The sequence below is a fragment of the Maylandia zebra genome, linkage group LG12 (genome assembly GCF_041146795.1).
Source record: "Maylandia zebra isolate NMK-2024a linkage group LG12, Mzebra_GT3a, whole genome shotgun sequence".
In the NCBI taxonomy this organism is placed as follows: Eukaryota; Metazoa; Chordata; class Actinopteri; order Cichliformes; family Cichlidae; genus Maylandia; species Maylandia zebra.
In genome coordinates, this window is record NC_135178.1 from 13,125,656 (window position 1) to 13,139,661 (window position 14,006).

Below are 14,006 nucleotides of genomic sequence, written 5' to 3' on the forward strand. Positions count from 1 at the left end.
TCAGACAATTCTTTCACATGTAAGTCAGAAAGACAGACAGATCGACAGATAGATAGATAGATAGATAGATAGACTATATCTATCTGTCTGTCTGTCTGTCTGTCTGTCTGTCTAGAGAAACACTCACATATAATTATGAATTTCTCTGAAGCCCCAAGAATGACAAGGACCACACATGCCTAATGTTCTTCCAGGGGGCTTAGAAGACTATAACAGCTATCTTGAGGCCTTTGTTTCATTTCAGGTTTGCAATAAATGACACAAACAATAAATAATCCTGTTTTAAAGGTTTTCTAAACTTTGAAATGGAGATATATTGTGGGGTCGCTACAAAATCTCACCCGTTATTACACAGCTGTGTGATTTCTTTCCATCTGGGATCCTAAGTATTCACACTGATGAGATTTACAAGCTGCTGCTTTAGTGGAAAAGTCACGTGTCTTTATAGCAAAATGGATGAATGCCGAATTTAATTATATTAATCCGAACTCTATGCAAATGTGATTCAGACAATATAAAACAGGCTGCGATGAGACCGTTATTAAATTAAGCAAGATTTTTAGATATATACTATATCTTCCCTCCCCCCCTGCTCCTACTTGGACTGGCTCCCTCGTGAAATGGCTGTAATGAGTGAACTGCCTGCCGACCCTCAACTGGGTGTGGTGTGGGCGATTAATGAAGTGGTGGCTCTCAAGAGAGCTACATCTGCACCCAGACAGACATAATGAACAACCAAGGGCTGGACATGGCACTTTTACCGAGGTCTCCACTTATGCCTTGTGACATGCTGAAGAAGCAGGACTGCTTTCGTTTTGAATGAGCTCACCTTTAATGAAGACAAAGGAAAGCTTTCAATCTAGTGCATTTCACCCAATAACATGTGCACTCCACACGGGCATTTTTGTCTTTGTAGCCCCATTGCTAAGAATCTCAACCTGTCAAAGAAAGGGCGGTGGATATAAGGTTAAATAATAATTTACATATAAATGAGGCCATAAATGCTCACTTAAGATCCAAGACTGTCATCTCCCATCACACAGGCCCATAAACACAACAGGAAGTGCCTAGAGAAAAATCATTCTTCTTACAATATATCAATTATTCATTAAGAACACAGGATGACAAATAACAAAGAGCAGAGAAATATGGAAAAGGGGCCAAGCGTCTTCTCCTTGGTGCTGCTGCGTGGCACATCGAAGGTATGCAGAGAGAAAAGTGACATATTTTTCTACCCCAAAAATTTGCATCTTTGTTTTTGAACAGAGGGAAAAAGCACGCTTCTCATTTCAGGTCAAAATACATTGGTTTTGATAGCTTAAGTCTTGACTATGACAAGGTGAGTTCATTCTTTTTTCTTTTTTTTTTTTACCCCTTTGCTTTATTGTTGGCTTCAAAATAGCGACCATAGAAATAGAAAACCACTAACTTACAAACTCTTTAGGAACTGAGCTATAAGGTAATGTGTTATGTGACACAGCACAACTGGGGCAGATCTGATTTGACTTTTTTCATAACAACAATGTGAACAGCTCTTATCTCACTGTGGTGTTGTTGTTGTTGTTTCGTTGCATTGAATCGGAAAGACCTGCCGTCAGCTTTTCCTTTGGTGGCTTTAGGGAGAATTCAGCTCTGTTGTTTCCAGTTAAAAGCACACCGCATCTTCTCACTGTAGCAACCCTTGATGAAAAGCTGTCACCTCGCTATTGCTGTTATTGGTAGAGATGCTGTCGGTCAGGGAAAAGTGCACAGGTTTGCATTTCCATAGGAAAATTCAGTCTGCAGAGCTGAGGAACAGATTCAGCTGTTCATCTTGATCAAATTCAACAACTTCTAAGAAGAATAGCTACTTTCAGCTGCTCCCTTATTCACAAGGGTTCACCACAGCAGGTAACCCTGCAGATTTGATTTGGCAGATTTTTTCACCAGATGCCCTTCTTGACACAACCCCCGAAGGGATTTACGCCTCCTCCCGGGATCAAACTAGGGATAATTTATTGGTCTTATTAGTGTGTAAACCAGTAGACCCATGTCTGAGCTTAGGAAAAGAAGTTCAAAAATCATATTATCTATTTTTTGATTTACAACAATTAGATGATGATACAAAAAAATGAGGGTTGAGCGAAAGCAGTTTTTTTTAATGTATTTCCTACATGTGTAGTCACAGGGAGTCAGGTGTGGTCAGAGCATCAGGTGTGAACGTGTACAAAGTAGGGACTCAGCTGGCCAGGGCGAGCCGCTTAAAGCGAGTGGCTGAACCGGCACATAGTGTACACCTGACACACCGTCTGTAATGTCGTGCTTTCATGCACACATCGGATCTGGACAACCGTCACGGCAAACATACATACAGGCTTCAATTAGCAGCTCCACAGACGTTATTCAAAGACACTTAAGTCTAGGAAGCAGTCCAAGGTAGAGTGACAGTGCAAATTATTCATTTGTACAAATGGCATGTAAAACGATGATTAAAAGTCTGTGTTCCTGCCTTGTCCCTTTGCAGCCTGTTTGTGAAGTCAACAACCCGACATTGGTAAAATCATGAGAGCATTTTACTAACAACTTGTGTATTTGTTAGCATAATGCACTGATTTAAATAAGAGCTGCAGAGCCAGGTGAGCACACTCTTCTAAATTAAAAAAAAAATCCTTTAAATTCAATTGAAAATTTGAATACTTGTCATAAATGTTTGAGAATGCACAAACATAGTAATTGGTCAACCATTAGATTCTTTTCAGATTTATCTTCTATTCAGAAATGATTCTGTTTTCCACACGCCGTCATGAGGAATGTGACTTCAGGGCTGCATCCTAATGGTAAAAACAACGTGTAATCAGACACACAGTACAGGAAAGAGGAATGACTCAAAATGTCCAGGAAATTGCACAGGACAATGTTCTGCTGACTTTTGAGTGTGCAGCAGTATAACATAGTAGCAAACAGGAATAGAATAGAATAAAATAGAATAGAATGACCCTTTATTGTAATTGTATATGTACAGTGAACTTGTGGGTACAAGGAAATCCACACTTTTGAGATGTAAGACTGGTCTAAGCACTTTAGGAGTAAATGGAACATATTTTTGATTAGTGTTGGTCTAATTTGCTCCATCGTTAACTGTAACCTATGCAGGGTTATGGACATTTTCTTTTAAAAGATGAGGAAAATTTTCAATTGAAAACAGACTCTATTCTTACAGAAGAATGGCTTTCCAGAGTCGCAGTGAAGAAGTAAATAACTAAATCCTCAAGTGAGTGCTTAACTCATATTTAGATAATCGTGTATACATCCTGTTGTTCAAAAACAACTTTAAAATGCAAATGGGATCCTCACTTGTTTGACCTATACCATTCACATCCCTCATCCTCCCCTCTGCATGGAAGCAGCGGAGGAGAGACCAAAGCAGACTGAATGACAGCTCAACAGATGAGATAGCAATGTTTAATCCCCTTTTAAAAGAGCTTCATTGAAAACACTCTGAGCGGGGAGGACCAGACGAAAGAAAAATTGGAGCATTGTGCATTGTATAGCCATCATGGGGCCTCTTTGGTCTTCTCTGTGAAGTGACTTTGACAGCTGTGGAGATTAAGGAGCAGCCCAATGTACATGGCCCAAACAGCTGGGATTAGACTAGATATGCTCACTCTTGTCTCTGGCTTCTTCACTTAGTAAATCAATAAAACATGATTTTACTACTGTAATGGAGAATGTGTACGTGTGGGTGAGAGAGACGGTGAGGTCGCGGAATAGCGTGGAGAGAATAAAACCTGCTTAAAGGAGGAAAATAGCTCCACAGGCAAGGAGGAGCCAGCTGCCAAGTGTTGCTGCTCAGTCCTACTTAGGCTGTTGCTGTAGCTCTGCTTAGACCTATAAGTAAAGCAAAGTGTATATGGTGCATGAATATATGAGTTTCTAAGGCGAAGCATGCAGTTGGATAAACTTTGAAAAACTTAAAACTGAAATTCAAGTTGAGAAGTGACCTTGAAGAAAAACACCTTTAAGCTAGCCTCATATAACCGGACAAATGCACAAATGCAGATTAGTGTGCCAGCTCTCAGGTCAGTTTTGACTTCTAAAGGGTGTCATCCACAGCCTTTGTCACAGTTCTGGGTCAGTTTGACCCAGTATTATGAGTTGTTGTGTTTTGGTGTGTTTTTGCATTTTGGATTCTTTTCTTCTTATTATGATGATGATGATGATGATGGTGATTATGAATCTATGTTTTAGTTATTCTTGTTTAGGGATTAGTTCGTAGGTTTTGTGTTCTCATGTTTATTGCAGGTTTAGTTCAGTGTCTAGTCTGTCTCAGTGTCGTGTCTGCGTCTTCGTGCAGTGTTTTCTTGTTTCCTGTTTTTTTTGTGAAGGTCTGCGTCTCATGTGAGTGTGTTCAGTTTACCTCCCTTGTCTCGTCTCGTTAATTACTCCCAGCTGTGTCCACCACTTGTGTGTAATCTCCCTGTGTTTCTTTGTGTGTATTTAAGTTGTGTCTTCTGTTATTGTAGTTGCTGGTCCGTCTGTATATCCACCATGTCTCACTCGTGTGTTTTCCCTGCTGTCCGTCGTCATTCTCCGCTGCTCATCCTCCATGTTCATGTCCGGGTTTGTGTTCACTAGTTTAGTTGTTCTCAGTTTAGATAGCCTTCTGTTCCTTTTGCCGTTTGCCCATTTTTATTTTGTGTTTAATAAACCACCCTCACACCTTTGCAAGTGCCTGCATTTGGATCCTCCTTTATTTCTTCCACACGGCTCATCTCACATGCCGTAACAGCCTTAGACCAAAATACTTATTGGACCTACAATAATTAGACCTATAAAAAGTCATCTTAAAAACGTGTGGCATTGTGCACTGTAGGCAGAGCTGTGAGAACATTTGTGTAAACCGGAAGGAGTCCAGATGAATTCTGCCAGAACAAATGAAACATGACCTCCGAGTTTCATCTGGTACCCATGCTACCTTTAAAAGCTTCCTTATTCTTGGACACTTCTAAAGTAGCTTTGTATGACTCAAAGTTCAGAATAATCTTTGCTTTTCTTATATTGACCACTGGTGAAGTCGCTCCATTCAGTTCAAAAAAATCATTAAAAGCCCCAAATTAGCAAAGCACTCATGCCTGTGATGAGCCTGATCACAACTGTACTACAGAGATCTAAAATGCATTTTAGTATTCAGGTTTGTAACAAAATATGATGTAAGATCAACTCTAGTCCAACACCTTTAAAATCTCACAAGCTTTAAAGCAGGGGTCCCCAATCCCAGTCCACGAGGGCCAGTGTCCCTGCAGGTTTTAGATGTGTCCTTGATCCATCACAGCTGATTTAAATAGATAAACAACTGTCTTGAAGTTCTCCAGAGGCCTGGCAATGAACTAATCATGTGATTCAGGTGTGTTGACCCAGGGTGAGATCTAAAACCTGCAGGGACACCGGGCCTCGTGGACTGGGATTGGGGAACCCTGCTTTAAAGCAACAAAAAACTTCCCAAACAGAAATCAATTTCAGCTTTCAGCAGCCTCAGAGTGCATTTAATATCTTATTCGGTCATGATAACAAACATGTTAGCCTAAGATATTCTCACCATTATTTCTATGTGAGTAAAAATAGGCTGGAACAGACAGACGCAAACATAATGATAAGACTGAGCTGTCAAACCTTATTATGCGACTGAATGGAGCGTCTGAAAAGTTTTTTCAGTGCGGAGGCGACTTTGAGTTCTTGGGGCAGTTCATGTATGAAACTGGCTGTTAATAAAGTCCAAAAATGTACTGCCTGTTCTGAGAAGCAAAAATATTAAATCCTCACATAAAAAGGCCACTGAAATCTGAGCATAAGCATCTGCAACAGACACAGCATGACTCAGCTCCTGGCTTATATGTAGCTGTGCAGATTCACAATGACACATCTATTAAAATCTATTAATTTTAGACGCGCAACTATTCAACGGCACGCGCAGCTGTCTTTGTTTTATGTGCTGTAACACTGCAGTTAGCCTACAATCACTCCTTGTGATGATCCACTAATAGTAACATGTCTAAATAAATCACTGGACCAGCAGCTTTAAATTACACATGTTTCACAGGCTGCTCTACACTTAAATAACCCCTGCACAACTTTGATTATAAAGTTGCAGTTGCAATGTCAGGAGTCTTGTTTTCTTAAGGGAGTGGTTTAGAATTTGCTAAGTGGAACGAAAGCTTAAGAGCGAATAAGTAAGCCTTCCCCAGCTTCACATCTGCCTCTAATCCATAAAATTACACCTGTCACTAGAAAGTTAGATTTATTAAAACTATTTCCTTATCCGAGAAGGAAAAACTATTAAAACGCACAAAGGCCTTCAATCAGCACTTAATTAACGCGGCAACCTTTTTTCTACCCCCCCCCCCTCCTCCTCCTCTTGCGCTGGCAATCACGTTCCTATCTGCCAGATTAGTTTAAGGATGTGAATGCAGATGGGAAATGACCAAAACAACTTTGAGGCCTGCTAGTGGAGAGAGTAAGTACGCAAATAAAAACGACAGCACGAGGGAAAGAGAGAGAGACGGAAGAGGGGATGCTGCAATAGTCGATTAACTTTTCTCTCTCCACAGTTGTGTCAACAGACGTGGCCTTTATGTCAAGTCAAGTGTGTCATTTGAGCAAAGAGAACATTGCTTAAATAACCATTCACACGGTGCCTGTGAGTGTGTGTGTGTGTGTCTCCTTCCAAATGTGAATGATCAGCAACTTTTTAATTCAACAGTAAAAATCACTCTGGAGATAAGCCTACTGAAGCCATCTAACTGATGCTACTAACTCAAATTGTGCACATCCGAAAAGTGACAACTACTTTTTTAGCGGCTAATGTGAAGTCAGGCTGTTGAGTTCAGTAGTTATGAACACATTAAAAAAATAAATACACATACTAAAAAGCTGTCATCAGTGAGGAACTTACTTTAATGTCTTATAATTGAAGGTCATGAAGATATTTACAAGTCACTAAGAGGCCATTCTCCCAAACTCGATATAGTCATTCAAAGAAAAGCACTTTATGGGCTGACCTTTGCTGATCATAGCTGGACTCCTTCCTGCGGCAGTGGAGAGTCACCACTCGATGGCCTTCGCTCCTCACATCTTGACTAACTATCCACTGGGTGGGGTTGCTGGGGCGAGCGCCGAGGAACGTCACGCCTTCTTTTAACTTCACTCTGCGGAGAAAGCAAAGAAAACGTGCCCAATGATTGCATATGTTGTTGTACATCTACGAGTTACAGGATGGATCCTTTTTTTGGTCATTCTGTTCTGTTCATCACTAGCGTGCCTTCAGCTGGTTGTAAAAATGCGTGTCATTTCATATTTGCGCATCCTTTATGTGCGCGTTTCTCTACACTCTCACCAGGATTTGATTGAAAATGTATCAAAACGAACAAAGCAAAGCCTCGCCGGGATGTGCCATGTGTGGTAAATGTGCTGTTTGCCATGACATCAAGTGGGATGTGACCGTATCATTATGCTATTCCTCTCCGTTCCTCGCCTCCATCAGTAATAGATTCACTCCCTTGCAGTCTGAAAGAAAATTTATAAAAAGGTTTCTTTGACTGTGGCAAAATAACAGCATCAATGTCCTTGGCTTAGCAGGCTACAAAGAACAAAAAAAAAAGTCCCAAGGAAATAAAAGAACATAAAATAAATCAAAATCTTTGATGAACATAACCCAGATTATAAAGCACATCCTCTGAACAGAGACTGATTTAAAGGTAAAAGTGCTGACATAAAATATGTTTAGGCTAATGTTTCAATCAATAACATGGTCCCAGCCCCGTACGATTTTATCGGAGAGTGGCAGCAAAGTTCCAAGATTGAAGAGAAGACTAAATTATAACAGAAGGCCCAATCACTTTCCCCATCCAATCCATACCAGGTTGGCAGATGAGACCAAAGATAAGGCTTTGCTTTCATCCTGAATTTGTTACTGCACTTTAAAATGCAATTGCATGTCTCCATGCCAATGAATATAGCGGCCCTCCCCAGTCAAGCCTCTTTCTTTGATGTAATATCGTCTCATGTTGTGAGGGCGGTTATATGTGAGAAGTGAAATGGGTAATATGACAGATGGTATTCTTCATCTCTCTATAGGAACAAAGATAAACACACTTAAGGCAGCTCTGTGAGAGTGCGCATACTCCGTGTGTTTGTGCGCGCGCGTGTGAAATAATATTTCTTTGTGTTGCTGTGTTTCCGAGATAATTTGATGTCTTTCTGCCAGCTGCTTCCCTTTTGAGATGTGCACATATAGATGAGATCATATAGAACATTTATAGAGTTTTCTACAAAGCCGCATGTTTAGTCTCGATCAGAGTATCCAATTTTTGGACGATGCAGTGATAGGTTGCCATCTTTCAGACCATGCTCAGAGTACAGTGAATCGTGAGATCCGCTGACAAATTGCAGGTCTGTGAATAACAGGCAGTCTTCGCACAGTCAGCTGCAACAGAGTGAACGCCTAAGTATCTGGTAAACATATATTTTGCCTATTTTGGCTACCTGTGAGGTAAAGGATTCACTTTAAATACCTTTAGTTCACATATAAATGCTTGCATGGGCTTTTCCTTGAGTATTTGCAGAGATATTACAGTTTTATACCCCTTGTTGAATGCTTAGACCAGCTGATCAGCAGCTGTTAATAGTCCCAGACTGGTTTCTACAGCCTCGCAGTTGCAGCTCTGAAACACTAAAACACTTCAGGTCAGGTTGTTTGCTTCTCTAATAGCTTTCAAAGCTCACCTTTGCTCTTTAGCCTTTTCACGAGTGTCATTCTGTGAACAGTATAAGATGTTAGCTTTAGATATTTAGAATTATGTTTTAATCATGTTCTATATTTTTTAATTATTTTCTCTTATTGTTTTGTGATTTCAACTTCTCCATTGTTTTAGTGATTGTTGTGTAGCATTTTAGTGAGCATCCATACATGAAGAGCAGTCTCCTGTGGGTCATCTTAATAGAATGCAACATGTTGAAAAAATGCATGTGTTGGTGTCACGCCATTATTCAGCTGATGCTCTGCAGCCTTTATCAAGCAAAGGAAACACAACTGAAGATTAGTGAATTAACACTACAGAAATACAAATAGTCTAAATAGTAGCATAAGGCTACTCTAATTAGGGCTGGGCCATATTATACCGTTCACGATAATACCGGTATAAAGTTTGGCAACGATAGGAAAATGAAATATCGCGATAGAATGTGGGCAAAATGCGCATGCGCAGTGCCTTTGTTTTCATACGCACATGGCAGAAAAAGTATGGCGGCAATGGAGGATGACACGGACGAAGGCGCGTCTTTGAATGAAGCGGGTGAGCCAGAATTGGTCAGTAAAAACGGTGCAACTTCGGTGGTGTGGAAGTGGTTTGGTTTTCGTCCATCGGATACCCACCAAAGCAAAATTTTTTGTAGAACATGCAAGCGGGCCATCGCGGCGAAGGGAGGAAACACTACAAACCTATTTTATCATTTGAAGCAGAAGCACTCCTCTGAGTACAAAAAAGCCATTAAAGCACGTGAAGAGTTGTCCGCTTCAACTAGCGAGGTGGTAAGACCAAAGAAGATGACTCAACAAACAATCAACGTAGCTTTAAATAGCTCCATGCCTTATGACAAAAGTAACAAACGCTGGGGGAAGCTAACTAATGCAGTGACACATTGTTTAGCCAGGGATATGATGCCTATTCAGAGTGTGGAAAGAGAAGGTTTCAAAAAGATGCTTAAAACGTTCGATCCACGCTACAAGCTACCCACAAAGAAATACTTCTCTAAAGTCGCCTTGCCTGCTTTATATGAAGAGATCCGTACTGAGGTGTCAAATGCGTTATCTTCGGTGGAGTTTTTTGCGTCCACCACGGACATGTGGTCAAGCCGAACATCAGACCCCTACATGAGCCTCACAATACATTATGTGGACAAAGACTGGAAGCTACAAAACAAGTGCCTCGAAACATGTTTTTTCCCCGAGGACCATACTGGGGAAAATATAGCCAGAGTCTTAAAAGAGTTCCTCAGCTCGTGGAATCTTCAGGAGGAAAAACAAGTGTGTGTGACGACTGACAACGGGGCCAACATTGTGAAAGCCGTCGCACTCAACAACTGGACCAGACTTTCATGCTTCGGACATCGCCTGCACATTGCAATAGGTACGTTTTTTTTGTTTTTTTTTGCTATAGGTAAGTTAATTATAACGTCAGATTAAGAACTTATTGTACTAGTTTAAATGATGGTAATAATACTGTTTGTGTTATTAATCTCTGAATGTGGGTAGTTGTACTGCAAGATATATATATATATATATATATATATATATATATATATATATATATATATATATATATATGAGAGAGAGAGATGTGTGTGTAAATAATTGTGTGTTATACAACTTAAATGTCACATTCCACACCGCATTAATAGTGCTGTTGAAACTGTGTTTCCTTTTAAATGTATGTCTTTTAGAAAGAAGTGTGAAGGACCCAAGGATCGAACGAGCAGTTGGAGTGGGAAAGAAGATTGTTGCTGCTTTTGGCCATAGCTGGAAGCGCCAGCGAGCTCTGCAGGCTGCCCAAAAGGAACTGGGCCTACCAGAACACAAACTCATAACTGAATGTTGCACTCGTTGGGGTTCAAAGCAGAGAATGATCCAACGGCTGCTGGAACAAGAAAAAGCTATAACACAGGTTTTAGCTGCTGATAAAACCACAAGGCACCTCATGTTGACATGGCAAGACATTGTAGTGCTTGACTCGGTCAGCACTGCACTGAATCCACTCCTAGAGTTTACAGATGCTTTCTCTGCTGAAGAGTATGTAACCATTTCATGTGTTAAGCCTGTTCTTCAGATGTTTAACAATGACATGTTAAAAGTAAAAGAAGGTGACACTGAGCTGACCAAAGACATCAAAACAGCAATACTTGACTACATGAACAAAAGCTACACAGACAGTGTCACAGAGAGGCTTGTTAACATGGCTTCTTTCCTTGATCCACGGTTTCATACAGAATATTTCAGTGAGAGAGAAAGCAAAGCCATCAAAGTTCAAGTCATGAGTGAACTAGAGCATCTTGTCCCACACCAGGGTATCACAGGTTTTTCAGAAACACTTCATACATCTACTGGTGACCAAACAAATCAGGGAGCTGTTAAAAAGCAAAAGAAGAGTCTCGGGAGTTTTTTGAAGGGACCAGTTAGTGGCAAGATGGAGGTAACTGCAGAGAGGTTATCATCTGAACTGAGATGTTATGTGAATAGTCCACCAGCAGACAGTGAGTGTGATCCTCTTTCGTGGTGGAAAGTTCACACAGTAAACTTTCCCCACATCAGCAGATTAGCTAGGAAATACCTCTGCATTCCAGCAACTAGCTCTGCATCTGAAAGGTTGTTCAGCACAGGTGGAAATGTTGTAACTTGTCAAAGGTCCTCCCTTAAGCCCGCATCTGTGAACATGTTAGTGTTTCTGACAAAGAATCTTAAAACTTGAAATGTAGAAAAACTTCCAGGAGCACTAGCATAATTTATCTGTTTTTTGTTTGTTTTGTTTTTACTCAAGAGTTTGTGCAATATTATTATTTGACTTATTGATTTTGCACACTGCACTTTTGTTACAAAGCACCTCTTAAGTTTTGTGGATATACATGATTATGGATAACCATGTATATAACAGGATAACCACTGTTGAATTTTGTGTGGCTGTAATGCACGTTAAAATAAACAGCTGCTTGTTTAAACAAAAACAAATTGATGGGGTTTTTTTCCACTAAAAAAGTTGTAGAGTTGTATTTTGTTTTGCGTCAATTATATCGTCAGTTATATCGTTATCGCAAATTTTCAAATCTATATCGTGATAAATATTTTTTGCCATATCGCCCTGCCCTAACTCTAATGCACTTACACTTAAAGGAAAATTAGTGAAACTTTAATAATCAGCCTGTTTACAGCAGTTGTGTGGCATCCTTTGTGAGAAACTGGCAACACTGACAAGGAAGAAAAGCCTAAGAATCCTTCTGGATATTTTTGCCCCTAATTGATTTGAACAGTATTTGTTAAATCTGTAAACTGGCAGAGATCGATTCAGCACTAAAAATCACCAAGGTGCCCATGAAAAGTGCTGCTCTTCTCAGAAATCCAGTGAGGAATGTAATTCTCACAGTATTTCTTTTACTTGCAGGTGTTCAAGCTACAAACTGCGCAAAAAAGAGATAAATACAAACTGAACTGGCCCTACAGTACCAGCTCTGCTGCTTGTTATATTATCATCAGGCTTTTGTAGAATAATAAAATTCATACTCATGTTTGTGTACCACTGCAGTAAGAGTGAGTAATAGCTCATAACAAAAAGTGGCCATGATACAATATATTTGTCCACAATGTTGGCTACAAGGCTATTATGTATTTCCTTTGAGGGAATGCAAAAAGATCCCGGTTGTTGAAATACTTGAAAACAGTGTGAAATCACAGATAGAGGGAAAGTAGCTACATCAAAAAAAAAAAAAAAAGATTTACCACTGCATGTTGTTATGCAATTACAGAGAACATCCCAAAATAAAAGCTTGATGCCGCTCTTAAAGGATTAATCACACACTAGGTTTTTTTTCTATTAAAACTAGATTCACTGTTTAAACCAGAGAGAAAGACAATGCTGTGGTAAAACTTTCAAGCAGTGGCAAAACAACACAAAAAGCTCGTGTACAGTCCTCCACAGGTCCCAGTGGATGCAGCAGGGTCTTGTATCTGGTTTCTTTACACTTGAGTGATCAGGATGTCTATCAGTGGCTTCTAGTGAGGTCTCACAATGTTTTTAGTCCCAGAGGGGAACCAGTCATTACTCCACAGACCATCTCCGAGCTCACAGAGCAGTTGTTGGAGTGCAGTTGAAGTGTCTTTTATTGACTTAATGATCACTTTGGGCTTGAACCAGACAGTGTAAGAGTCACCTGCAGGTTAAATAGCTCACATTCAATCTCAGTGACTTCTGGATTTATGCTGAAACCTCAGTCAGGCATTCTCCATGTAAATAATCCTCATCAAAATGCACTTTTTTTTTTTACATAATGCTAACATTACTAATTTAAACTAAAAGAAAGAACAGTACAGGATAGTTTCATTATAGCAGGACAATTATAAACATGCCAAACTTATGCTACAGCCAAAGTCAGATGTGGTGTTTGTTTACTAGGTGTGGGTGTTCTAATCTGCTAATTGTAATTCAGGAAATAAAATAAAAATAAAAATGCATGGAAATCAATACTAAAATGCTATGTTAATCCATTCAATACTTGTCAAGTCATCTCAGAAAAGCCCAGAGCGTGACTCTGCAGTGGATATTAGAGGAACAGTCAGGAAATTGCAACATAAGTTGGCATGAAAAGGGTTTAAAAATCTATGCAGCAATATTCCCATCCCTACAGAGCGGTGACATATACATAGTTGAAAATAAACACTAATATATATATAGGCTGCTGTACAAATGCATGAGTCATCTTTATGCTTGCATTATTTTTATGTGTTTTTTTTTGCTTGCCTTACAAATTTCAAGCTAAACTTAATCACACAGCTCTATGACAGGACTCCGGTAAAGAATGAAGTACAAGTCAGAAAGTAATCCTTCTCAAAGCTTGACAAGCTGACACTCCTCTCAAAAGTGAAGGAGAGAACACTTTATATCAATGCATCTGGGCTCTCCTCAGTCACTAAATATGTCTCCTGTGCAGCCACAGCACTGAACTGTGTCTGAATGTTCTGAATATTAAATATTACACAACTACAGGGGGAGGAAAGAGACAACAGCCCACAGTGGGAAGAAAGAGAACAGGAAAAGAGCGTTTAGCTGGCAGTGTAAAGTGACGTAAGATGCAACTTCTTTAAAGTGTCAGCGACTCTAAGAGACCCTGACAAGCCTAATTTATACCACAGTACTGTAAGACGGAGACAAAAAGGACTGAGTAATTTGAGTAATGGATGCAGGGAGTACATGGTTTGTACTCCCAGTTGT

At 39.9% G+C, this 14,006-nt stretch overlaps 1 protein-coding gene across 1 annotated transcript in view; it reads right to left on the bottom strand.

The window, feature by feature from the left end:
- The window catches only part of si:dkeyp-14d3.1 (transmembrane protein 132C), a 166,607-nt gene that overhangs the window by 80,151 nt on the left and 72,450 nt on the right, over nucleotides 1-14,006 (bottom strand). The window contains exon 3 of the mRNA XM_004544144.5: nucleotides 7,035-7,181. Within this exon, the coding sequence (XP_004544201.3) occupies nucleotides 7,035-7,181 (147 nt within the window). The remainder of the gene's footprint in view (nucleotides 1-7,034; nucleotides 7,182-14,006) is intronic.